Source organism: Zootermopsis nevadensis, unplaced genomic scaffold (genome assembly GCF_977971745.1).
Source record: "Zootermopsis nevadensis isolate Lab colony 2312 unplaced genomic scaffold, Znev_1.0 Znev_ptg000064l, whole genome shotgun sequence".
In the NCBI taxonomy this organism is placed as follows: domain Eukaryota; kingdom Metazoa; phylum Arthropoda; class Insecta; order Blattodea; family Termopsidae; genus Zootermopsis; species Zootermopsis nevadensis.
In genome coordinates, this window is record NW_028259195.1 from 2477312 (window position 1) to 2503276 (window position 25965).

The following is a 25965-nucleotide window of genomic DNA, read 5'->3' on the forward strand; positions in this document are numbered from 1 at the left end:
TTTGAGTATATAAAATGTACTAACCACATAAGTTTTGCAAGCAAAAATGTGTTATTTTGAAAAGCCTCTAAGGTAGCAACTTTAGCCCTAAATGGTACCACATATTTCATTGGCATAAAGATAATAAGATAACAAACTGGAACCAGCTAACCAAAGCTAGCCTTAGCCTAATGCAGCATGTTCTTACTGACATACAGAACTGCAATGAGGATCCTTTAAATGCTTGACTTAAAGATGATATAATAGGCTGTTCCTCATGCATTACCTGCCAGTCACATATCTACTTTCAGTGGCATTGGGATAACACAAAAGAAGCATTGATTCATCACTAATTTGTAAATGTGTTTTCGTGTAAGATGGGAGCCTTCCCAACAATATAAACCTTTAGTTTTAATTTTTATAACTTTATTTTGTACAGAAAAAACTTTTCTATCCACTTTTATACTTGTTCTGAAGGAATGTGTACATGTCATCACATATGTAATTTTGAACTTTTAGCAAACTTGTGACCACACTCATTACATTCTAACGGCTTCTCTCCCGTGCGAGTGGTGGACAGTGGAATATCCTGTTTACGAGCTCATGACTAAACAGCATGCCATGTACATGAAAGTCCCTTAGAGGTCTTCTCTTAATAATTTCAGTATATGATACTAAATCATACCCACAGAATTTTGACTTCATAATGAAATCCTTATAATTACATGTACATCTCAGAGCCTTGGCTAATTTTACGCAAATGGATAGGTTACATTTTCCGAGATATGTGGTTATGAAATCGATTGGCAACTGTTTCACGATGCAATTCGTTATTGACAGATGTGGCAAGCAATTGTCTGGATGTATTTACGATTTCTTGTGAATTTTATATACTCCCGTATCGTGCACAATACGTGGGTTTCTTTCCAGTTTGTCAGGTTGGCGTGCCTGTCTAAAAAGAAAATGGCCTATTCTTCGTGTGTTGTGTTTTGGAAGCCACGTGATGAAACTAATTTCGTTCGTAAGTCGGGAATTTGTTAGGATGTGAAAGGTATGTTAATTTTGCGTGAACTTGTGTTAAGTGTGACATCTGCTCGTTGACGGGGTGTGGATTTCGGTACTTTGATGCAGCGAGATTAGTTTTGTGTCACAGACTGTGAGCCCGCATGTAGCTACTCGTGAACAGGGAATATGTGAGGTTATCTGGGTGTGAATGCCTAGCGTCCATCGGAGGACAGTTATGCACTAGATAGTTAATCCCCGAAGCTCTGCTGGGTGGCATCTGCTTTTGTCATCTGTATTTCTGTTTCGATGCATTCCAGTTTGATTACATTAAGCATCAATCCAAGCCAGACTAGCATATCTCTTGATTACTGTTTCAGGAGTTCAGTTTTGAACCTGTTCAGGATTGTTGTGATTGAAAATTATGTTAGAGACTTCGGACAGGAATATAATAGAATTACAGCTGTTTGGAATGGTGTAATGTAATTAAGGGTCATAGTGGTCTTGTCCGGGTCATAGAATTTCCGTTTCTTCGCCCTCCGAAACGTCACTTAGTATTCTGAGTATTCTTAGTATGCTTTTGAGGATTAAGTCTAAACTGAAGTAAATCAATTGTGTAGTATAGACAAACCACTAATTTATGTTTCAAGAGGCAATGTAACTAAACTTGTAATCACAGAAATGGAACTTCATTAAGAAAACCAAAACAAGTGTAGTGCAAGAATAACAGAATACAGTAGACTTAATTCTTAAAGGTTTCATAAGTTATGATAATGATGTTAAAGATCACTTCTGAAAGAACTGCATAAGTACTGATGTAGACCACTCTTTGTTTTCCCACAGGCAATATGCAATAATGTTCATCCGCTACTAAGAGAAACAAGAATTTACTGTATAATGTTGTGTAACTAATTCAGAATGATACTGGTAACATTCTGTAAGAAATTACGTTGCCAAATATCATTCACATAACAATGCTTCTTCTTATAATTCTTCTTCCAGACTGGGACAAGGATCATGTGGATTTGGAATGGACTCCACCCAAGAAAGATGGAGGATCTCCTATAACTGGTACATTATTGAGAAGAGAGACTAGTTTTGGGTAATGACTGTATATAGCACGTGTTTTAGATTATTATTATTATAATATGAAAATTATTTGTTTTTGCATGACCATTGGTTAACCTTTGACATACCAGAATAGGGAATTTAAACCCATTCTGGTATAGGACTTCTGGGCGGACTTAACTCTGGAACTTTATGTTTAAGAGGTGTGATGGAATGCACAAGTGATAAAATTTAATATATTTGCTCAGTAATGACTTTGTCTTCAATCCTGTGGTTTAATATATGTCAGAATTATACCTTCACTCTGATTGGTGGTGTTCCTAGTAAACACATACCTAGCATGTACCAGATAGAACAACTTTTATTTACTATGCCAGACCCCACCTCATGTACAATTTTGTGCTGTTAATAGGTTCAGTAGTAAAAAAAATCATGGTCATGACAGTCCTCATAAATTTACATATTCTTATATAAAATGACAATAATGTCTTTGTAATAATAAAGAGGGTTAGAAAATAGGATTATGAAATATTTATATTAATTAAATAGTAAAGTGCAAGTACTTGGGCACTCTGAATTCTATTATATAGGGAATTTGTTATTCATTCTCATCATGGAGGCCTGGAATCATGCCAAGGGCAGTCCATGTGGGTATATTCTTGACAAATTGGCGCAGGGACAGGTTTTTCTCAGAGTTCTTAAGTTTCCTGTTTCACCATCATTCCACGGCTGATACATGTTCACTCGTGTATCATCTGGGGGTTCAACATTGGTCTTCTTAGTGGGTACAGTTGCATGGAGACAATCTTTTATTTTCATAACAATGACAGTAACAATTGTGTATTTGAGTTGGTAATACCTAAAACGGAATTTTATGTTAATACAGTTAAGACTATTCTGACAGTGGCTTTTATGTAACTTGTTAGGTTATGCTCAGTGTTAGAGATGTTCTAATGGACACCAAATGTTATGATTAAGCACAGTCTCTAACTTTCTGGGGATTGTGATCCACATCTCTGTACCACTATTTTTCTACATGTGAGTGCTGGTAAAATACCTTAAATCTGCGGTGATTACTTCATGGCATAGACGTGTATGGAAGCAGTTGTGACCTGTTTTACTTGCTGTCCTAGCATATGCATGTACTTTGCCAATAGATAATAAAAACCTAAACAAAATAATAATTATAAAACCTTATATTCTTGCAAACAGTCCATGGGAGGAGGCAGCTGAGGTTCCTGGAAACAAAACGAAAGGAACCTCACCAAATATCACTGAAGGCGAAGAGTACGAATTTCGAGTGATTGCAGTAAACAAAGGTGGCTTGGGAGAACTTAGTGAACCATAAAAATCAGTTATTGCCAAGCCCAGATTCCGTAAGTACTTGAGTGATGTTGGCAATTTAGATAGGAAATTTGGGATGCCTGACATATACAACAAAAAAGACATTGATGTTTTATTTGTAAAAGTTAATTAAAATTAAAATGTTATATTGTGTGAGATTTTAATTTCTCATGGCAGTGAAGATGACAGTTTTGGCCTTCCAGGTTGTAACACCATGTCGACGTGTAGATAGATACCATAATTTCATAGAAACATACTGATTCAATCTTCAGACAAAGACAGTGTGTAGCTCTAAACCAATGTATGTAGAATTTGAGGTTTTGACGGTGGTGAGTCTGAAGACAGCCATCTTCAATGGTATCTACCTACAAGTCCATATGATGTTACAACCCAGAAGACAATCATTGAAAAATGTTACACAGTTCAAATTTTGAATTGTGCTTTCATAAATTTGAAACTAGCTACCGACTAGTGGTACTTCTAAAAAATTATCACTTAAATTTTTTCCCTCTCTGAAAATCATGGTTTTCTTGGCCATGAAGCTATATAGTCATTTTAAGTGGTTACCAACATTTAGAGGAACACATCGCATCCATCTTCAGTCTAATATCACTTCTGTCCTACAAGGCTACATGGCATTATAACCTGGTATATCATAGACCTTATGTTTACTGCTGTGAAAATCTCAAATCTCAAATTTTTTACCTTTTCCTTCTCTTCCCTTATAATGGGGATACCTATGTCCCAAAACACTACTACAATTATGTAACATAAATTCAATCTCCACAAAGAAATCTTTATTTATTTTTCAGAGGCGCCATGGTTTGATAAGACTTTGCTACAAGATATGGTAGTAAAAGCTGATCAGAAGATTAATTACACCATCCCAATTGGAGCTTCACCAAGACCTAAAGACAAATGCTCCGTAAATGGCAAGCCTTTTGAACCTGAAGTACGAGCTGATATTCAGACATTTGCCAATCAGACTGTGTTTGAGATTTTGTTTTCAGCTCGTTATGATACTGGGCGCTACACTCTCACACTATGGAGTCCTCAGCTTCTGCCAGTGTCACTGTGCTAGGCGAGTGTGATTTCAAAACCCACATGTGTACTTAGGCCAGTCAGTCTGATAACCGAAATAAAGATGGGAAAGTATTGTATTATGACTTTAAAATATTTCTAAGTTTTCATGGTGATTCGTTATTAATAGTGGTCTTGCTTTTTGTACCAGTACCAAGAAAGCAGGATCAACATTAAAATTACTTTTGTTGATACGTGGTATATGTAAGTGTATTTGCCCTTATGCTTATAGAATTAGGGATACTTGTTCATGTGGAAGCTTACTTTACATTTAGGCAGTTCTCTGAAGTGAAGTGTTTTGGATACAAAAGTAAATGTCAGTGTCTGTCATTCGTGTCCTGTACTGAATCACAATGGTTGTAGTGTAGAATTTACATAGCTGCAGTTTGTTGTTATGAAATTAAAGCACTAGTTACATAAGTGAAATAAAATGACAACTTTCATACCATATTAAATTAAGAATAGTAATTATTTGCTTTTGAAGTTATTTGGCTACGTATACCCAATTATTTGTTTTTGGAAGCAAGCCTAGGAATGAGATATGGATGTGAAGCATTCAGTCTAAAATAAATATTCTACTCTTATACTTAAGTAAGGTGTTGAATATTTCTTTTAAATGAAATTAATATACCATGAATCTAAATGTTCTTAATCATAAAGTTATAATATGTTTACAGATCGACCATCTCCACCTGAAGGTCCTCTAGTGGTTAGCAATATAACAAAGGAGGGCGCTCGCCTTACGTGTAAGGTACCACTTGGTTGATTGTGGAAGTCCCATTCTGCATTACATTGTGGAGAAAATGGATGTGTCAAGGGGCACATGGGCAGATGCAGGCATGGCTTCAGGTCTATCTCATGACGTAACAAGACTAATACATCGGAAGGAGTACCTCTTCCGAGTAAAGGCTGTCAGTAGCATAGGAGAGTCTGATCCTCTTGAGACAGCAAAGAGCATCATTGCGAAGAATGAATTTGGTATGTAATCACATACGATTCTGTGAAAATAAAATAATAATCAAATATATTTGTCTAGTCCATATAATTTACTTCTGTTCTCTTCAAATCTTAATGTTTATAAGTAGTGCTTTCTTTTATAGAAAAAGAGAAACAAGTAATCTGATATTACATTGGTTGATTAGCAGTATTTTGCTATTTGTACAGTTTCTTAATTTTAATTTATTTCCGTCATATTTTTCAAAGAAATAATGAACTAAAGGATATCTTTGTTATGTTCCACTTTTTTTTCCTTTATAATACAAATGTGACAGTATGACATATCCGTGCGTACTACTGGGAGAGAGGGACAGAGAGACAAACACACTCATACACGCACAAAAGTTAGTGAAAGTTTCTGTTTCATTATTCCATTAAATGGGTCTGTGTTTACGACTTAAAATATTTGAACAAAATTAAAATTTGAAGGCACTTTACTGACATCATTAAGAACAGTTGAAACTACAAATGTTACTAACACTGATAGAAATATTGTAATTACAGGAGCAGAATATTCAGTACGTAAATTAAATTCTGCATAGTGTGCTGTGTTAAAACGATTATAATTTATCTGTTTCTTTATAAATTTATTTACTATATTAGACGGACCAGATGCTCCTGGAAAGCCACTTATCATGGACCGTGTAGACGTAAATGAGATAGTGGTTCTCCCATTACTGGCTGTATTATTCAGAAGAAGGAAAAAGGAAGTCCATACTGGGTGAATGCTTAACAATCCAGTGTAAGTTAAAAATACCAAATTGTCATATTGATGATATTCCTTTCTCTTCAAGATACAGTTATTAACCCTCCAGGACTCGCGTTGTGAGCGCAGCGCCGCATTTTCAGTAGAAGTCTGATACACTCTTTCTAGGAATTGTTTTCTCTCCTGTCGCTTTATCTATGTTAAGAGGAAACCCCCTTAAATGGGAATTTCAAAGGAAATATTTCTAGCTACGACTATAGACCTGCTTTTTTCAGTTTACTTTTAGAATTCTGATAGTGCGGCGGCCCGCTCACACGCGAGTGTTTGTGTTCTAAAGTGAATTGTTTTTAAGTTTGGGTTAATTTCGTCTCTATTGGTCACGTTTACCAGTAATGTCTTCTAAAATAAAATCTTCTGATCCAAATATTTAGTTGAAGTGGTTATTAGAACAAGTGAGTGCAGGAGAAATTATAGATTGTGAATTCGATGATAGTCAGGATTCTGATGAGGAACCACGAGAGGAGAATCACGATAGTCAATCAGAAAACTCGGCTGAAAGTTTAGATGAAGATTCCAACTTAGGGATAAGTGATGTTTATCTTGGCAAAGATAAAATGAATAAATTTCTAAAATTTCCCCTATGAAGAAGTAAAAAGGCACATTATCTCTCACTTTCCTCGGGGCAAGGGATGCGCAAAAAACTTAAAAACCGAGATCGAGTTCTGGCAGCTATTTTTCCAGATAATTTATTGGGCGATATCACAAAATTCACAAATAAAACACTGGATAAAATTAGAGAGAATTATTCTAGGCAAAGAGACTGCTTAGAAACTTCAATCGATGAAATCGAAGCTTCAATTGGACTTTTATACAATGTTTTAACATTTTATTAGTCTCTTAATCGTAACTCCTTAAATAAATTAAAAGTCAGTAATAGTCTGATTAAGTATTTGCTCAATTGATGGGTTGCGGCGCGGCGCTCACACGCGAGTCGGGACGTTCCAAAGGTGGACGCGAGCGCTGGAGGGATGACTTCCAGCATCTTAAAATAATTTAATAAATTAAAAGTTGTAAATACTTTGTTCATATTGATAATATAATTGACAAATTGATATCTTACAAGTTATTGTCCATTATTTTCACAAAAATGAAACAGAAGCAGTCTGATGCCGTAGTTGACATCTCTTATTTTGGCTGTATCTATGACTCATTTTTTCATTCTGAGATAATCAGTACAGTTACTTCTTTTGTGAGTTACAGATTTTAATGGTATTTTTGTACAAGTTCTATACTTCTCTAATTTACTTTGGTGTATTTTGTCACATACTGCACCAAAATAAACAAGAAATTTTACTTACCATTCAGGGTACTGTACCGTTCCATGTCATTGCAACAAATTCAGCTGGCCAGAGTGAACCTAGCGAGTCATCTGATACTGCGATTGCTGAAGCAAGATACTGTAAGTATTTCTGTACTTATTAAACACTGAGAAATATTCGTTTGTCAATAATATTACTTATGAAACTGACATCCCCCTAAAATCAAGACACCTCTGAATGATATCCGCATCAAAGCAGGCCAGATCTTTCACGTTGACATCGATTTTATTAGTGAACCTCCACCAGAAGTAATATGGTCTGTGGAAAATAAGCCACTCAAGACAGATGAAAGACATAGAATGTTACGGAACAGCTCTGGTCTGGATGAAGGATCTTTCCAAGTCAATGTATTAGGTAAGAATTTACAACGCACGTAGTTATAACTTGAAAAGTGGAGTGAGATGAAATCTATTTTGAGACATTACAATAAAGTGTTACTGGTGGGAAATATAAATAGTTACAGGCTTTTTGAAGGAAGCCTGTTTGGGGATTGATCGGGGTTAGTAATGACTGTTAAAGTGTTCGTAAGTGTATGGAGTCGTGCGTCCCATTGATTCCCTCTGCAGAGAACTCCTTGAAAGTCGTCCAGGCTGAATGGGGGATTGTCCAACACCTGGAGTACTTGAGTATTGATTTGTAATGTTTTTAAACTCATTTTAATATTAATAGCTGATTTTGACAAGTAGTTACTTACGACTATAGAATTTTGGTATATACGGTAATTGAGGAGCATTATGTGTTAGTTTTGGTAAGTATCTGATTGGTTGAACTGTGTAACACTAAATTCTTTGTATGATCTGAAGGAAGGTGATGAATATCAGTTCAGAGTGACAGCATTTTGAATGAACAAGCCATGTATGGACCTAGGAGGTGTTAGTTATAATTTACTGATCGGAAACCATTGCAACAGACAATTTAAAATTGGATAACATTGATATTAATTTATTTTCTCTATGTGTGTGACCTGCCTTACAGTTTGTTTTGCCATCTTTAAAACCTCTGAGCTGACACATGCTTTAAGATGTGAGGTTTTCACGTCAGTAAAAGCGTAAAAAACAAAAACAAAAAATTGAAAATTAGGGAACAAATTTTTAAAGTGAAATTTTTCGATTTTTTTGGTTTTGTGCGCTTTTTTGACAATTTCAAGCATTTTTTTGATTTTTTGACTTGTTGAATTTGTTTTCTTACTGTGTGTATTTCTGTGTTTTGTAAGTTAATAGTCATTTGCCATGAATATTTGATGCTATAAGACTTGTGTAATAAGGTTTGAGCATCATAATATTGGGGTTTAATGGCTAATGTGGAAGGTTATTAAGACAACCAACACACAGCTATATTACAATATGTGAGGTATTGCAGGTAGCATTTCAAACGGCAGTGCAATGGAGCGTGCTTCGACGTAGATCTACTTCAGATCCGTAGTCGGTAGATGGCAGCAGAGTTTGTTACAGTACGCAAAGAATGATAATTGAATATCCCTCATTCTCCCGCGATGGCGGGATGTGCTCGCTGCTTTTCAGATGTTGCCATCCCTGCGTACGAGATAATGGCTTAACTGTTGTGTGTCCACTGCATTTCTTCTGTCATATATTGCGAGGACGTGCAAGTTAATGTTTTGTTATTTGAGCGTTTGTTGAATTTATGTGTGTCATCTTTCCCTTGTGTGGAGGACGTAAAGTAAGAACAATTTCGAACATGTCATTTCATGCAATTTATATAAACTTCAGGACATTATACATGACCTCTGCTTTGAAGTGACTCAGAATAAATAACAGGATTTTGTGATCACAGTGATGAGTATTTAACTCATAAGAATAATCAAATTTATGATCAGCTGAACAAGTTTCTGTTTCTGAAGGAAGAGGTTGTATTACAGAGAGAAGAATGTTGGTGATTTCTATCCAAGACCCTTATAAATTAATTATTGTAGCTGTGAATTCTATAACTGAATAGTAAGACAAAAGCAGAAAATAGAGTGGAGTCTATATAAATTGTATGCAGGCTGTTTGCGACGTATTTCCATTAACAAAACATATTAATTTGTTTTCATGTACTTGGATTAGTAAGCTCACATCTTGGTAGCCTTTCGATATCACTGCTGTGTCTAATTACCAAAGTTCCCCTGTCATTATCGTATGTTTCTGACTGACAGTTGATACCGCATAAGTCCATAGAAGAGAAAAGATTTTCCTCTTAAAGTTTATTGCTACTCTCCTAGTGAGATTTTTCACTGTCACATGTGTAGCCAGTCATGTCATTAAGTTTATAAATCTTTATAACAAAACATTCATGTTTCTTAGGAATGTATCACACAAAGAACTGTGTAAATTTATACCAATTTTTCAATTTATTAACATTATTTTCACTACAATTAAGAACCAGCAACAACTGTTTGTTGTTCTTTATTTACATAAGTTCTGATGTTGACATTTTGACTGCTGACTACAAAAATTCCTGACTGACATAAAAATTAACCACATTATACTTCGGCACTGTCTAGCGGACATACTTGTGAAGCATGTGTCATATGCAGCACATTACATGTTTCGCAGTGATGCTTCTTGATATAAAAAATTACTAGTTTCTCATTTCAGTGCCCACGACTGCTGCAGTAAACTTTATTATTGGAACTTATTGAACTGGCATCATAATTCTGTTATATGTACAGCTTTTTTGTTTCTCCTTATTTTTGTGTTTCACAGGAAGTGATCTGTTTTGCGGAGCAGTGGAGGCAACTGCGTTCAGAATGTTGCAAGGAAGTTTAAGATCCTTAAAGAAGCTTCACAAGAATATGGTGAATTTAGAGGTAAGTGTAGAAATTGCTGTTGTGCATAGCTAACTCAGTGCGTGAGGGAATCAGCTGTTTCTTACAATCTAAGTTAATGTGGTCATTTTGCTTACTGAAATAATTTGATTTAGAACTGTTATTCATTGTTTTTAAGAAATTATTGGAAATAAAAATAACATGCTTCTTGTTTCTGTGCCAGATTTTAGTTACATATTTTTTTCTGTAAGATTTGAGGTTTTCACAGCAGGAAGTATGAAGACTTCTTCAAATTTTTTTTCAGTATTGGAAATAGTTGAAGGTTCCAAATTTTGAAATGTAGATGTGTTGCAATATCTGTAACATTATGGGCAACTTGAAAGCTACAGAAAAATTAATTCTCACCTAACGTTTCAGTACTTTCCTCCTAAGTATTCCTGTGTTCTTGTGTTTGGTTTTCAAATGAAAATTTTGTACTTATCTATTGTTTATCGTACAACTAACTTTTCGTATGTGTTTGTCTCCACCTGAAACCATAACTGATATAACCTCTGTGCATTTGCACATGTGTGGAGGGGTAGTTGGAAGACATCCTAATAACTCTGCTGGAATAAAGTAGTCACTTGTGCCCTTTGGTAGTGGAATGATTAGCATAGTAAGCTGTTGAGGAACCTTTGATTTTCATTATAAAGAACCATCTCATAAAGCCTACTTTTCTGTTTTCTTTATGTAGCCGTGCAGTGATTTGCAGATGGCTCTCACCTACACATTTTTGAACAGTAAAATCAATTGTATTCAAAATCCCCTGCTTCTGATGCTGACTCTGGAAACTGAAATGATTTTACGAGGGCAATTGAGAAATTAATCTCCGATCGAGTTTAGGGGGAGGGACAGTTGTCCATATTTCTGTGTTTGTAGAGCAGCATTTAGATAGATGAGAAAGGGAAGCTTTAATGAATTGGTCAGCTTTAAATTATGCCCCTTATGACTTTACATATTCTGACAAATTCTATTATAATCGCATGGCTCTGAATTTATTCCAGATGATTGAAAATGAAATTTCTTTAAGATTTTTTCTTGTGGTAAACGTTTGAACGCTGTTATTTGTTTTTTCGGACAGGAATTAGTTGTCAAAAGTAATACTGTCCTCTCGTCTTGCCAAAGATTTGGCCTGGTTTTTATGAATGTGTTGCTGTAAAGGATCTAAAACTTGAATCTATCATCGTTGGTTTTCGAAGGTGTTTCGTCTCATCGTGATCAACATCAACATTATGGATTAAGTTTTGGCCTGCCCCATGCACGTATTGTTTTCAGGCATTCCTGGATTGTTCTACTCTTCGGTTTATGTTGATAAAGTGGCTTTGGAATTCTCTTCTCGTGCATTCTTCCTAAATGTTGTAACCATTTATTTTCATGTTGTCCTCATATTTATTATTTATTATCTTTGTTACATTTAAGATCCGGCATTCTGTATCCTGCAGTTGCTGTGAGGAATCACATTCCTATTGTTTCATTAATAGCCAGTGTCACGAGATGTGACAAGTTAAATTTCCATACTGAAATTTTATCTCAGTACTTATTGGCTATTTGATGCTGTTCTGTCTGAAGTACCCTTTCAAACCTGTTACAGCAAATACTGAGCTTCTGTAATTTCATAAGTTGCTGTGGAATTTTGAAAAACCTAGTCTTTGATTGTCCCCTTTATTTCATTGATGTCATCGAACCTTTTCGCTTTGAATTCTAAATTGAGTTTTTGGAAGAACGAAAAGTCACGCAATACTAGATGCGGAGGAATATGTTAAGAAATGCGCAACAGCCGGAATGGTTGTCAGAAATTTCTGCACAAACAACAGAGTGAAGAAAGCAATCACAACATTTTATTTAGAAAAACTTATATATGAAATAAACTCCCAATACAGATTTCTGTTTACATCAAAAGAGGAGGACATTCTACGTGCTCCTTGCATTTGAGTTAACTCATCTGGCATTTTTTATGATTCATCATACTAGACGTGTTAATTTTGAAGATTTGTTTTGGGGTTCCCATGAACCATTGTTTTATCACTGGAAAGGAAATAAGGTTCTTTCTGAAGTTTTCCAGGAGTTTCGACATATCGACTTGACTCTACTTCTGCTTGTAAGTCAGCAGATGAGACACAAATTTTGCAGCAGTATGTCGGTTCTTACGATTTTGTATCAGAATGAGAATCCATCCTTATTAACTTACATTTGGTGAGATGTCTGATTTATTTGTAAACAAGTTCCCTAATTTGTATAACTTTTTATCTGCTTTACTGTCGGATGGTTTCTGTAAAATTTCAGTATCTTCGATGAAAGTCATTTTATTTTTTTGAACTTTTGAAACCACTTACCTATTTGAGGTCTGCTAATTGTTTCTTCTGTCAAAGATATTTCTGAAATGTTGCAGATGTCTATAGCAATATTGCTTATTTCATACAGAACTTGATTTATGTTCTGCAAGTTTTTAAGAAATGTAAATTGCAAGTATGACACATGACCTTACATCGAGATTCATAACCTCTAAATGATACAACCTGCGATTTTGAAATTATGGAGAATGATTTAACAGATTGTACTGTGCCGTCATCCGTAACAGAGGAACTTTGTACTGACAGAACTGTTTATATATGTGTACTTTTATATTAACAGTTTTATAATGGATGTTTCTGTTGAAATTAGAAAAACGTATCAGCATTTTGATGTTGTGATCTTCTCGTTTCTGGTGTCACTGGGCTTCCATTGACATCTTCAATGAATTGTTTTGGAAGACATACATTTCTTCATCAGTCAGATTCCTTCAACAAACGTACCGAAAAGTCTGGTTATGTTTCTTCGCTCATTCTAATTTTACCATAATATTGCTGAGATGCTTTGCAGCCTCCATCATCTGGGTGATGAGTAAGTGAGATGATAACTGGATCTTGGTGACTGATGCACAGATGCTGAATCATTTCACATTTTTCAGTATATGCATACTCACTATGTTTCCACTCAGTGTGCATAAATGTTACGTGTGTTATTTAATAGTAAGATATTGTTTAATTACCAGGTGACTTTACGTCATGTTGTAAGTCAGGCAAGAGTTTATAGTTTATTTTCAGCTATCATCTGTTTTTGTTTTTTTGAAATTTCTGTAATTGAATAAAATATGAGAATTTTCCTTAATCAGCTTTGGTTGCCCAAGAAATGGATTTGTTGGACAAACTAGAGAAGCGATTAGGGAAATCACTTAGTCAGATGACCAGACATAAGATGGCTGTCTTCTGTGGTCTGGTATAAGTTTACCAGTGATCATTGTCTTTGGATTTGTCACTGTGGAAACCTCAAATGTTACATATTCAGTGAATTTGAAATTTATCTTCTGAGGATAATGCATGTAGACTATTTACTGTGAAGATGATGAGTGCAGGCATTAACATATTTTTTTTCCCTCGTAACTGAATGAATAGGAGTAGGGTAGTTTTGAGGGGAGAGTCTACTTTAGGGCAGTTTTCTTGCATTTATGTGAAAATACTAAGGAGACCCACAAAAAACCTCGGTCAGAATAACTGAGTTTGAAACCTTTGAGAAGACTCCATATTTGCAGCGATGTAGCAGTTACGTTCTGAACTGGCTTATATTTTTTTTCACATCTCTTGTTGAAATTTATGGATCAGAGTGAGTTCTGAGGAAATGGTCTTTCAGGGTAGCTTGCAAGGTTATCATTCTTATTTCAGTCTTCTGCACGTCTCCTTGATGAGTAAACACATTAAAGAACAAACAATTTATATGGAGTTGTGTTTGAAGATTATGGAATTCCTGCAAATGATCGGTCTTTTGGCTTATATCCTAAAAAGTGTCATTCCTGGATCGCTTTCGAAGTCACCATAGCTACATTTATGTTTTGTGAAAGTAAATGATTTAGCAATTCTTTTGAAGGACGTTGAAAACTACATTCGAAATCATCCAGAAGCTCGCCTGGCCAAGATCCAGGATATTGGACGTCATTTTGTGGATGATGGCATCATGTCACAGACAGTGAAATCAGATGTGGAGGCTATTACATCAAGGTGGAGTCGTCTGAGTCAGCAGGTAGAAATAGGGAATTCATTACTTACTTCTTAAGTCAGCATGATGAAATGAAAGTCTGATAATGTGTAATAATGTGATTGCTCCGTATTAATCTGCTTACCTGTTTGTTTTGACTATTGTACTTTTAAGTTGCCCTCAGTGGACTTGTGGTTAGCGTGTTCGCCACTGGACCCAAGGTTCACGGGTTCAAACCCAGCCGAGGTCGGTGGACTTTTAAGGATGATAAAACTTCCTTCAGAGGGGAAGTAAAGCCGGCGGTCTCATGTCATAGTTTTATGGCATGTAAAAGAACCTTATGAGCATGAACAAGATGTTTTGTAAGCAAAATTCATTGGCCATTTCTCACCCGTATCTCTGTTTTTGGAGTTGCAGCCATTTTTACTGTGGTCTGCTCATTGAAAGAAGCAATTTCGGTCATGGCACTGTCCTTTCATGTCTAGTTTCCAAGCAACAGGAATCACCATCACCAGCACTCAAATTCAGGACTGAGTTTTTGACTTTTCTAAAATATCTTCTTGGTTTCCAGGAAGAAGCACTTTAAATTTCATATGAATTAGAATATATTTTTTTTGAACTGTAAGCAAACACACACACAACTCCGAAATTGAAATTAAGATTACCAACCCTATGAAGGTTATTTTTACCAAAAGATCACATGGGGATGATATTGTGCATTCAGTGACATCTGAATGTAAGCTAGATGAAACACGCAATGTTGCCACAACAAATAATACTTCATTCATTGTTTGTAGTTGCGTGATTTTTGTTGTTTTGGAAGTTTGAATACTGTAAATGACCTACGTCGTATGTTTACAGAAACTGACATATGTATTGAAGTTACGTTTAGTTGAAACTTGAGGAACGAAATAGAGAACAGCTAATTTTGAAGACTGTCTCTGATGAAGTAATCTCATTTGACAGTGAAATTGAACCAGCTTGTTGTGGCAGTACGGCAGCTGGTAATAAGAATAATGCAATTAAAATCTAAAATAAAATTTGGCCAATACCATGACGTCCATTGAATTCTGTTGGTGTCCATCATTTTGTTGAAGGTCTCGGTTACTAGAAGATATAAGCGTTGATCTGTGTGAACAAATGTTCCTAAGCTTTAAGGGTTGAGTGTCCCATTAATTTGTGTGTGTGTGGTTGGTTGAATAGGACTATATGGTCCTGTTGTGTCGTGATATTGTTATAATGTCTGTATATTCAGACAAATAGCACTGTGTATGTCCAAAATGCTTCTAAGGCTTAACAGTATGTCGAAGATTAATTTTTAACCTAATCATCCACTTTAAGGAAAGGATTGTCTAACTAAGATTCACTTGAAATTTTCAAACAATTTGGAATAATTAAAAGGAATTTTGTTTTCCTGCAGAATGTCAAAATCAGACAAAACAGTCTAAAGGCAGTTTGAAATGTCCCTGTTTATATCATTATGACTCTGTGTATATATTTGAGGGAGTGAAGTTCAGACTTCTGCTCTATACTTAAAATACCCATGAGTTTATGAGATTGTCATTTTTTATTGGGAAGAAATTGAACTCTTTATATATCATAAAAGCAAGCTATATCATACTGTGGGACGTGCTATAGTTTACTACTCTTTCCAGGCAGGTGATACAATACCTTGCTCTGCTAATCCCATTGATACTCTTCAGTCAAATCACCCCTACCCCTGTCTAAATGTCTTCCCAGTACAGTCTCCCCCCCTTACAAGAGTCCTGCAGCATACGTATTTGGTCCAAATATTGAACAAAAAAATCTGAGAATGCTCTTTGCTGTTACAAGGATCTCTATGAAACAGAAATAACAAGATAGCATATTTAATTCTGTAGCTTCTCAGTTGGTACCTCAGCAATCGACTTGTACCCACAAGTGAATCGTCATATATTCATGTCAAATGCCACCATTTTAATTTATTTTTAAAACATTTTAAACATTAGATTGTGGGGCCTTAAACCCAGTTTAAAATTACAAGTGACATTTCACTGTGTTTTTCTTGTTGTACAGTCTGAGGAGCAGTGGGTTAAAGAATAACAATTTTGTTGTTTATATAATTTGTTTTAATTAGTATCAAATTAGCAGTGTTCATTTTATTAAATGTGTATGTATTACATATTTACTTGTAGGTTTTATTTAGTATGTGAATGTATCACGTTACCATATCGATAATAATTTTTCTCTAAATGAGTATGAAATTAATTTTTACATATGTAGCAATAAAAAGGGAATATCTGCCTTTAAAAATTGATGAATGAATGTATTAACTGTAATTAATAGGAAAAATTTATACCGCTATATGTGGCTTACATCCTGAAATTGGTTACAGGTGTCAAGACTGAGGTTTTCTCATCATTCCAACGAAATATGTCACAGTTGCTTTGTTTTACTCTCTTTCCAGTTCACCATAGTCTCAGGATTCAAATCTGATACCCAAACTTTTCAGTTTTCATTATTTTCCTCAGTTCCTCTGGGTATTGCTGTATTCTTTACAATTTATAATTTACAATGTTCCTGCCAGTTTATGATAAGTGTTCCTCGAAAATGACAAAGCATTCTTAAAGTAACAGAGGAATAAATATGGTTACTTTTTTTCTTTAATGACAATAGCATGAGGGCCTAATGGAGCTTATGTGTTTTAGTATAAAAAGACAGCTTGTTAGGATTTTGGGATCATACTTTCTGTGCCTTGTGATGATTATCTTTTATTGAAAGTCGTGCTACATTTGGCATTGCATTGGAATTTGAAAGGCATGCACTGGCCATGGCTTGATTGCATCTTGCTTTGTGAGTTAGGGATCGTACCGTATTGCTTGAGGACTCTGTCACTAGTCTGAGTAAGAAAGCTTTTATTTATATTTGTTCTTGTGCCAGTTTTTTTAATTGTCAGTGACATTGCAGCAAAAGTATTAGTTGTAATTACAACTGTTCACCAGTACCAAACATTTTGTCCCTCTACTGAAAGCTCTTAAACTGCAAGATTGTGAACAACATGGCTGTGTGTACAGCTAAGGTGATATTAACTACAGGTTGAAACTTTTACACTTATCTCTATGTTATGGTATTCACCAGTAAGAGTTTTACTAATTGCTAAATTCTGTCCTGTAATTTGTGTTGATGAATTAATTATATTTAGTCTTTCAGAATCCATATACATTTCCACTCGCATACACAGCAACCTTTAAAGTATTAGCAGCTGCCCTCCACATCAGGTGCCGTTTTCATCCGCGAACGAAGGACGCGCTGCACGTACCACGCGCAGTCACAATTAGAATACTCCATTTAACTGTTGTGTGAGGCTCTTCGAACTGCATCGGAGTCACATTCGAGCTAAGAGAATCCTAATTGTTCTTCTTTAAAATGGAGACAACAACGAGCAGCGGTTGCCGTAGTAGCCCGAATGAAAAACTTAAAAGTGTTAGAGCAACGGTTTAAAAGGGGATACATTTTTGACAGCGTGTCCGAGTTCATATTTAACTTGCGGATGGCGTTAACATTCAGGTCATTGTATCTGTCAGTTATCGTCAGGAGGCCAGAATATGTCACAAGGCTGGCCCGGATTTTTCTCTAATTTGTATTTGGAGGTGCCCAATTAGGCACTGCAATTGTAATGAATGAGCTGCTTTTCTGCCGACCAGTGTGCAGTCGTGGCAGTCACCGGGTGAACTCGCTCGATCTTACCCGTCGAAACAATTTAACGTCAGTGGAAGGCACTATTAGTCGTCTAAAAGTTTAGTCTGTACGGAAGCCGTTTATAGTTTGGTAGATATTGACCGCCGTTTCAGATCCTTGTGCCCCCATCATCATACTCGTCGCCGTGGGGAACTCAGATCTTACCAAAATCATCTTAGTTTTTCTTTAATGACGAGTTTATAAAGCCAAGGAAACGATTCAGTCCATTATTGATTTATATAACGTTATTTTTGTAATATAATTAATGATAAATGTACCTTTCTTCAAGAACATATTGACTGAGCAGCCATTTGTTACGTTTTTATGCAGTCAATTTTCCCTAACTAACGTAAGAATCCTCAAACACGTATAGAAAATTGGTCTACTTGTTCAGTGACAAAGAACATCATCGCAGTCACATAATTACAGGTCGGGTTTCGTATTTGTGAGGCTCTGTTCTCAGCCCAAAGACCGTGTTTTCTGATGGAGGTATTTCATGATTTTCCTCAGTATCTCCAGGAAGATGCCTGGATGGTACCTTAAACTACGCCACTGGCCGTCCATCCTGAATACTTTCCGGTTAATTATTAACTAATTATTCTGTCATTCGACGCTGTCTGGTTTGCGATACTGAAGTTACGTAATTTTAAATGACCAAAACATGTTCGTGTGTGAAGAGAGACCTAGTATGTTGTTATTCTTTGCAACTAAAACAGGGCTGTGTAAACTTCTCTACATTCGAGTCGAATTGAGTGTGGATGGATGTATTTGGGATCCGAGTAGAAAGAAATGTGTGCCTTGAAACCAGTTGATAGAATATTTTGTAATTTGTTCCCCCTTGTTCTGTTTCTTGTTAATTAATATTCCTTTTTTGGACTGGTCGGTTTATGTCAAATTCCATACTTTCCCCTCGATATAAACGATTTTGAGCACTTTTTGTACAGAAATGCAAACACAAAGGCTTTACGTTCTGCACGTAGTATCCAGCGTATTCAAAAATATTGTTACGATAATAAAATCTAGGAGGGCTTGATGGAGGAGACATGTAGCGCGCATTGGAGGTATATGAAATGTGTACCTCACGTTTGAAGTAAGGAGACCACTGGCAGGACACAGGCATAAATGGAAATTGACTTTGGTGGCGAGTCGAGTGAACACCAGTAAACTTTCGGTTTTCATGTAACACGGGGAATTATATAATTACCAGCTCCTCCAAGTACGTGCCTTCCAAATTGATGTTTACCAAGAAATTCAGTGTGAATTCCTTAGATTTCTATTTCAAGCCATAAACCCAGCTCATTGTAGGATTTTAGATTTCATTGATCTAAAAATGGAATTTGACCCGTATCTCATGTGAAATTGCTCGCTCACTCTGGCCTTCACATGTCCAGATTTTGTTGATTGACTAGAAGTAAATGTGGAAATTGCATATATGTTTATTCTTGAATTCCTTATGAAATAAGACCTATTAAAAATTACGTACATCTAGTGTCTAGCTGAATGAGAATTGAGTCAGGTGGGCCTGTGTAAGCGAGTAGTGATGTGATACAGTATCGTGAAATATTTAAAATTTGAGTTTAAGCTACATATTTTGTGTGTTTTATGAGTAATTGTTTAGATGTGGTTACTTAGTTTGGATGTAAGGGAGGACGTAACAGCAGAAAGAAAGTTCTATCTTATTTCTAGGATAATTCATTCAAGAAGTACGGTTTATATGAGACAGGTATTACGCATGTAAGTTGTGTTGAAGTCTGTGAAATTAAGTTTGTTACATTTTTATGAAATTATCTAAGAAGTAAAGATGTAGTTCTCACATGTTTCTGATTCTGTAGGTCATCTTTAAAAATGAATGTGAAAGGAGCTTCACTTGAACAAAAGAACTCTGGCAGTCGAGATGAGCGAGTTCGAGAATCAGACGATGCACCGAGCACCTCTAAATTCCGAAGAGATGATGACGGAGACGAATCCAGTTCTAGTGGACACCCCTCAAATGTGAGTTCTATGTAACTGGTGTGTGCGCGCGTACATGCGTGAATATATACTGTATATGAGTCCTTATTTATAGGCACATGATTACACACGCAGAGCATAAATTATAATATGTACCAGGTTGCCATGTTACTAAATATTTGTTTTGGTGCCTGGGTTTCTTCTAAGTCGTGTATTCATGTGTGAACATTTTAAGAATTTGGATCTTGGAGTTCCACTTTTGTTGTACTGCAGATTGAAGTTTCAATCTGTGTGTCATGAATTGACAGAAAAGTGTGGAACTTTGTACATTATAGGAGCCCCTGAAGATTGATTATTATAGATGTGATTGATGTGTTGCAACTGAACTAGCATGGTTCTGGTGCTCAGGGACAAGTTTGCCTCATTTGTAGAGTTTACTGCAATTTTATTTTAAAAGAATATTGACATTACAGGAACCAAAATCTGGGATCATTGAAAAAATATACATAACAAATTTCATGTGCCACTCATCCTTGGAGGTTCGTCTGAACGGAAGAGGTAATTTTGTTTTTGGGAAGAATGGCAGTGGCAAGACTGCAATAGTTTATGCTCTTGTACTTGGTTTGGGAGGTAACTCAAGAGCTATTAAGAGAGGAACCTCTTTGAAAGGTAACATATTGTAACAAGTTGCTAAGGTCATAGGTTTAGTCTTTGCTTATCTAGCTTGAATTTAGTCCAGTCTGAAAAGTCTGAGTGTACAGTCTACACAGGTAATGAACTGAAATTTGTCATCTCTTATCTTCCCTTAAAACTAATTTCACAGTACATATTATTTATGTTTTTAAATTTCTTTAATCTGATTATATAAAATAATTCATAGTGTGTACGTGTGTGAGCTTGGTAACTCAGGGGGCAGAGAAGATCCAGCATATTGTGCGCTGGATATTCTCCTACCATGACTTACCATTCCTGCACTGATGTTAAAAATTATACCATGGTATTTATTGCCAACCCATTAAGTAAATTTTGTAAGATCGTGATGTTTAATATCATCAAGCCCAAATGACTGAATTAGAGAACATGAGAATTGCGAAGGATCCTCTCAGTTAACCTAATACTGAATGAACAGTGGATTTGGGCCGAAACTTTAATTTTATTTCATATGATATTGGAAGGAAGATTAAGTGTGTGTATCAGAATTTTAGAATTGTTCCTGTTTCTTCCAGAATTTATAAAGAAGGGTAAAGTCACTGCTACCATCGAAGTGACATTGAAGAATACTGGTCGCCTTAATTACGAGAGAGAACAATATGGTGACCATATAATTGTAAGGAGACGCTTCGATGCAACTGGTCACGGCACATACGAAATAAAGTCAGAAGAAGGTACTGGGCTTTCTTTCCCTCTGCTTTTCCTTCATCTCAGATATTGGATGCTCTCAACAAGAAATTTGTTATCTTTAAACAATTAGTTTTTTATAAATAAAATATGACTTGTCCCCTTCCTGATTGTATATGTGTTTTAAGAGGGCATTTTACCATGCACACTGATTATGTGTAAATGTCTGTTTCGTCATATTTGTTTCAAATATGTTCTGTTTTTGGCTGTTTAAAAAGATGCGCAGATTTCAGGCCCATTTTACTGAAATTGCGTAAAAGTGTCATATTAGGCTTCTTCTTTTCTGAGAGTCCTGTTGGTCTTCCTCCATATACAGCATTATATAGGAAGTTTCAGTTTATTTCAACTCGCGTTACTTGATGTATTGAATTAATAACTTGGGTGAAGGTTGATTTACAAAATTTATGTACTGTACTCCATTCAAACTAATAGTCTCGATTGACTCTACTATATTACAAAATTTACAGCTTTTAAATATTGAAGATTTCTGTAAGTGGCACATTGCCTATCCTTTCATCTTCGTTAAATTGGCACCAGGTCCCGACCGTCTCAATGAAATAGTTTGTTTGGAGTAGCAGTTGATCACATTTGGGTCAGTGGGTTACATTACTGTGTATATATCATTTCTCATTTGTTTCCTGTTGCAGGTGAAGTAATTTCCAGGAAAAAAGAAGAACTGGACAAAATTGTATCAGCATTCAACATACAACTTGACAATCCCGTGACAATTCTGAATCGGGAAGATGTCCGGGAATTCCTAAACAGTAGCAGTTCTCAGAAGTACAAATTCTTTATGGAAGCAAGGAAGGTAGGACATGTGCAGAGTCGATGTCACATAAACGAAAGGTCACTACCATTTTAAACTCTAAGAAAGAGGTTGTTATTCTGTTCAAATGTTGATTAATGTTTACAATAGAATGAGTTTTATGTTACAACCTTTTTTACAATTCAGATGGCTGTCATTTTCTCTTTAAATGATTAAATTGTGTAATGCACTTATTTGCATCTGCGCTGTAGTGAATGCATATCAGACTGAACAGCAGTACCAGTTTTATTTTATTCAGACAAATTTACAATTAACTTGGCTTGAGATCCCAATTTTCTGTCGATGTTGATCTTGCTAGTTGTAATGCCATGTGGGTACCTTTTGTCTCGGAGGAACATACTGGAGGAAAGATGTTCTTCCATGACTTTGATACTCACCTGTTCTCTGTGAGAAACTCGAACTTCATCCCCACTTTCTGTTTATCCTTTCGGGAAATACGCCGTTGGCGACGGATTTTGTGGAAGTCACTTGCTTTGAAAATTATATTTTTATTTGTTTGTGGTTTATTTTTCGCCACTGTCATTAGCTACTAGTTAAGACTTTATGGCATTAGATGATATATAATGGATGGGAAAGGGTGTGTCCTCACCTAATTTAAGGTACTGACCCAGGATGTGCCTGGAGGGACTGAGGGAAGTCTCAGGATAATAGGTCTCCAGGCTGAAATTTGAACCAGGGACCTCCTGTGTATAAAGCACATGGTAACTACACTGCTGCAATGGTTGTTTGTTTTATGCTGTGTTTATTCCAGAAAAATTACTACTCATTTACTATTAAAAATTGTAATACTCAGGGGAAGTAAAAGAAGGCAGGGAAATTTTGTATTGTATGTAAGGAAGCCAGGGTCCACCAACTGAAGAAGAATAACTACTAACTAACTAACTAACTAGATGGCTTACGGAACCCAAAGGTTCATCACCGAATTAACCAAAACCCTCCACCGGACCAACAAAATCCAGTCTCCGTCAACTCCTATCTCCCATAGATCCCGCCTGAGATTATCCTCCCATCTACGTCTAGGTCTCCCCAGCGGTCTCTTCTCTTCAGGTTTCCCAACCAGTACCCGGTGCACACCTCTTGTCCCATCCATGTCCCGCCCATCTAATTCTTCTCGACTTAATCACCCTCACAATACTGGGGGAGCAGTACAGATTTTTAAGCTCGTCATTGTGCAGTTTTCTCCACGCCCCATCATCTTCTCTCTTAGGCCCAAATATCCTCCTCAACACCCGATTCTCAAACACCTGCAATCTGTGTTCCTCCCTCTGAGTGAGAGACCATGTTTCGCACCCATACAAAACAACAGGCAAGATTATTGTTCTGTATACTTTAATTTTCAGGTTCTTAGAAATCAGACAGGAAGACAAAATATTTTGGACTGAGAAGTAGCAAGCATTTCCAGAATTTAATCTCCTCCTAACTTCCTCACAAGTATCATTTTGATTTGTTATTGTTGTTCCCAAATATTTGAACTTTGTAACCCTTTCAAAGGATTTATTAGCCACCCTAAGATAATTTTGCCCGCCTGTCTTCTGATGACGAGATACTGAAGAAGAATAAGATTGTATTTGAATGTTTTATATTTGTGCAGATTGTAATGTGCAAGCAGCAAGAAATCAGGTGACTTGTCCTCTAGGTTATGGTAGAAATTTACCAACGTTTCGGAGGCATTAAGCGCCTCTGCCAGACTACACATTGCAACATTGCATCAACTTCATATTTATCGTGCTTGCTTACATTTTGTTAAATCTTTGTAATAGTATGAGTTACACTTGTAAATTTTGTACTGGAAGTTGCTACATCAAGTTTTGGCGTAAGTGAAAGTAATAAACTCGGTGTCATTTGCAATCAATGATTAAGTGCCACTTCTGTGCAACTCCTTTGGTGTGGTACTATAAATGAGAAATGCACATTTTTTAAAAAATGCTACTTTCATTTGAGTGAGAAATCAGACTTTGGAAGCTGCTGGCAGGGGCACAGTGGTTATGGATCAATTGTTACTGATTCCAGACAACTGACATCACAGACACTGGACCATCACTGTTACGCTGTGCATACATTTCTTAGCTCGTTAAACATTTGTTTAAGTTGTTAAATATGAATTCATGAAGCCGTTGTTGTTAATCCGTAAATATTGGTCTTGTGGGTTGTAAATCCATGTGGATTTGTATGTAAATACCAACATTCCTGAGGAACGTCCTGCTTCCATCTTTAGGGCTGAAAATATCGAGGCAGTATGTTCCTCTGAATTGTTGATATTTGTTACGTGAGTAGTATGAATCCTAGTAGCTGTGGCTAATAATTTTTCGCTGGATAAGGTGAAAATGCAGCTGTTCAGGTACTCCTGCCCTACCAGGTATTTTGATTTGCGTTTTTGAAGACTGTAGTAGCTGTTGTATAATGTTATAGGAATTTGAACTGTTTCTTTTGTGGTTATTTAGTTTCTGTTTTGTATGTTTCAGGATCTAGAAAACATGATCGAACCACGTGATATGATTGATTTGCAAGTGAAGTCCCTTTTCGAGAGTTTGCTCCAAGGGTGCGGACGCAAAGTAAGAATCAGAACATTTCTCTAAAACAGTAGTTCTCAACTTTTCTGTTTTATGGACAAGTAGTCTCTCTCAAATCCAACGTATTGTCAGACGTGTGGTGGGATGATATTTAATTTTAAGTGAAAAATCAATAGAAGTAAATTAAGTCGTATGTAGGCAAAAGTGTTTGGGGTTTGACAGTGAAAGCTGAATCAGATGTTTGATGTTTGTGGCCTCTTACGTGTTCTGTTAACTATGTTTTTAATTTGTAATGTGTTTGTGTTTCCTCAGAGACTTTGATTTTGGCAAATGTTGATTGCAGGGTGAAATTAAGATTGATCACCAAAAACAGACATTGGAAGTGAAAGTGTCGTCTATGAATGACCCTCATGTAGAAGACATCATGCCTACAGGAGATTGTTCATACGCCATTGTTCTTGTTTTCTGTTACCTAGAAATTAGTTTGTGGTACTTGGTACAGGCATTGTGCCAATTCTGCCTTGAATGATTGTTTGTGGCTTTCAGTTTCTCATTCATTTATACCTTCTCGTCTTCATGGATTAAGTATCTTAATGCCTTTATCAGCCTCATCACCTTGCCAGCATCTCCCTGGTTCCCTTGTAACTCTGCCTTGTTTGTTTCAATTCTGCGCTGTATCTGTTACACCTTATCGATTTTTGTACCATATTTTACAATTTATTTGCCCAGTATTTTGCATATTTTCAAATGTGTATGGCCAACAGAATTGTGTGATGATGTTAATGTATTTATTTTGACAGAATCATTGTACATAAATCCCTTCTAGTTTGCTTCTCACTCTGAATTCATGAGTCACAAATTCATAGTCGGAATACATTTCTAACTTTAGCGTGTGACTGTATACACCATATTTTAATTTTAATTTTAATATAGTGATTTCCACAAAGACTGAGGTATCGTAGACATAATCCTCAAATATGACCTGTGCCATGCATGGTATTCAGAGTAAATTGTATGAGAACTGTAAGCTACGCCGTCACCAGACGACACGTAGAACGAATAAATAGGCCACATGATTTATATGAAGCAGAGCAGGCTTTGTATAAATGTTATCCTTACATTGGCATTTCATAGGTGATTTTGTAAGTCCTTGTTTTAAGGTTTTTGTTGCTTCTTTAGTTAAATATTTTATATTTCAG

The 25965-nt window shown here is 36.1% G+C and overlaps 1 protein-coding gene and 1 long non-coding RNA gene across 5 annotated transcripts in view; both read left to right on the top strand.

The window, feature by feature from the left end:
• Positions 1-945: 945 nt before the first annotated feature.
• On the top strand, positions 946-25956 carry LOC147871117 (structural maintenance of chromosomes protein 6-like). Of its 3 annotated transcripts, XM_087341151.1 has the most exons (14): positions 946-1030; positions 1984-2083; positions 3262-3425; positions 4206-5451; positions 6073-6211; positions 7541-7634; positions 10257-10360; positions 14258-14410; positions 19915-20074; positions 20506-20590; positions 21259-21417; positions 22078-22238; positions 24719-24808; positions 25110-25956. In XM_087341151.1, the coding sequence occupies exons 9-14, from the start codon at positions 19928-19930 to the stop codon at positions 25293-25295; spliced, it is 828 nt and encodes a 275-aa protein (XP_087197277.1). In that variant the 5' UTR covers positions 946-1030; positions 1984-2083; positions 3262-3425; positions 4206-5451; positions 6073-6211; positions 7541-7634; positions 10257-10360; positions 14258-14410; positions 19915-19927; the 3' UTR covers positions 25296-25956. The 3 variants fall into 3 exon arrangements, with proteins under 3 accessions (XP_087197277.1, XP_087197278.1, XP_087197276.1); XM_087341152.1 differs by lacking the exons at positions 24719-24808; positions 25110-25956 and adding an exon at positions 23848-24108 and having other exon boundaries at positions 20506-20701; XM_087341150.1 differs by lacking the exons at positions 946-1030; positions 1984-2083; positions 3262-3425 and having other exon boundaries at positions 4830-5451; positions 20506-20701; positions 25110-25953.
• The window catches only part of LOC147871118 (uncharacterized), a 48512-nt gene continuing 31193 nt past the window's right edge, over positions 8647-25965 (top strand). For both annotated transcript variants that reach the window (XR_015532784.1, XR_015532786.1), the window contains exon 1: positions 8647-9231. This is a non-coding gene — a long non-coding RNA (uncharacterized LOC147871118). The remainder of the gene's footprint in view (positions 9232-25965) is intronic.

Excerpts from the sequence above, each read along its gene's own strand:
- LOC147871117 (XM_087341150.1), top strand. The coding sequence starts at position 19,928 with ATGAATGTGAAAGGAGCTTCACTTGAACAAAAGAACTCTGGCAGTCGA. Across the intron at positions 22,239-24,718 it reads TCTTTATGGAAGCAAGGAAG|GATCTAGAAAACATGATCGA; the intron begins GTAGGACATGTG and ends TGTATGTTTCAG. Across the intron at positions 24,809-25,109 it reads TCCAAGGGTGCGGACGCAAA|GGTGAAATTAAGATTGATCA; the intron begins GTAAGAATCAGA and ends TGTTGATTGCAG.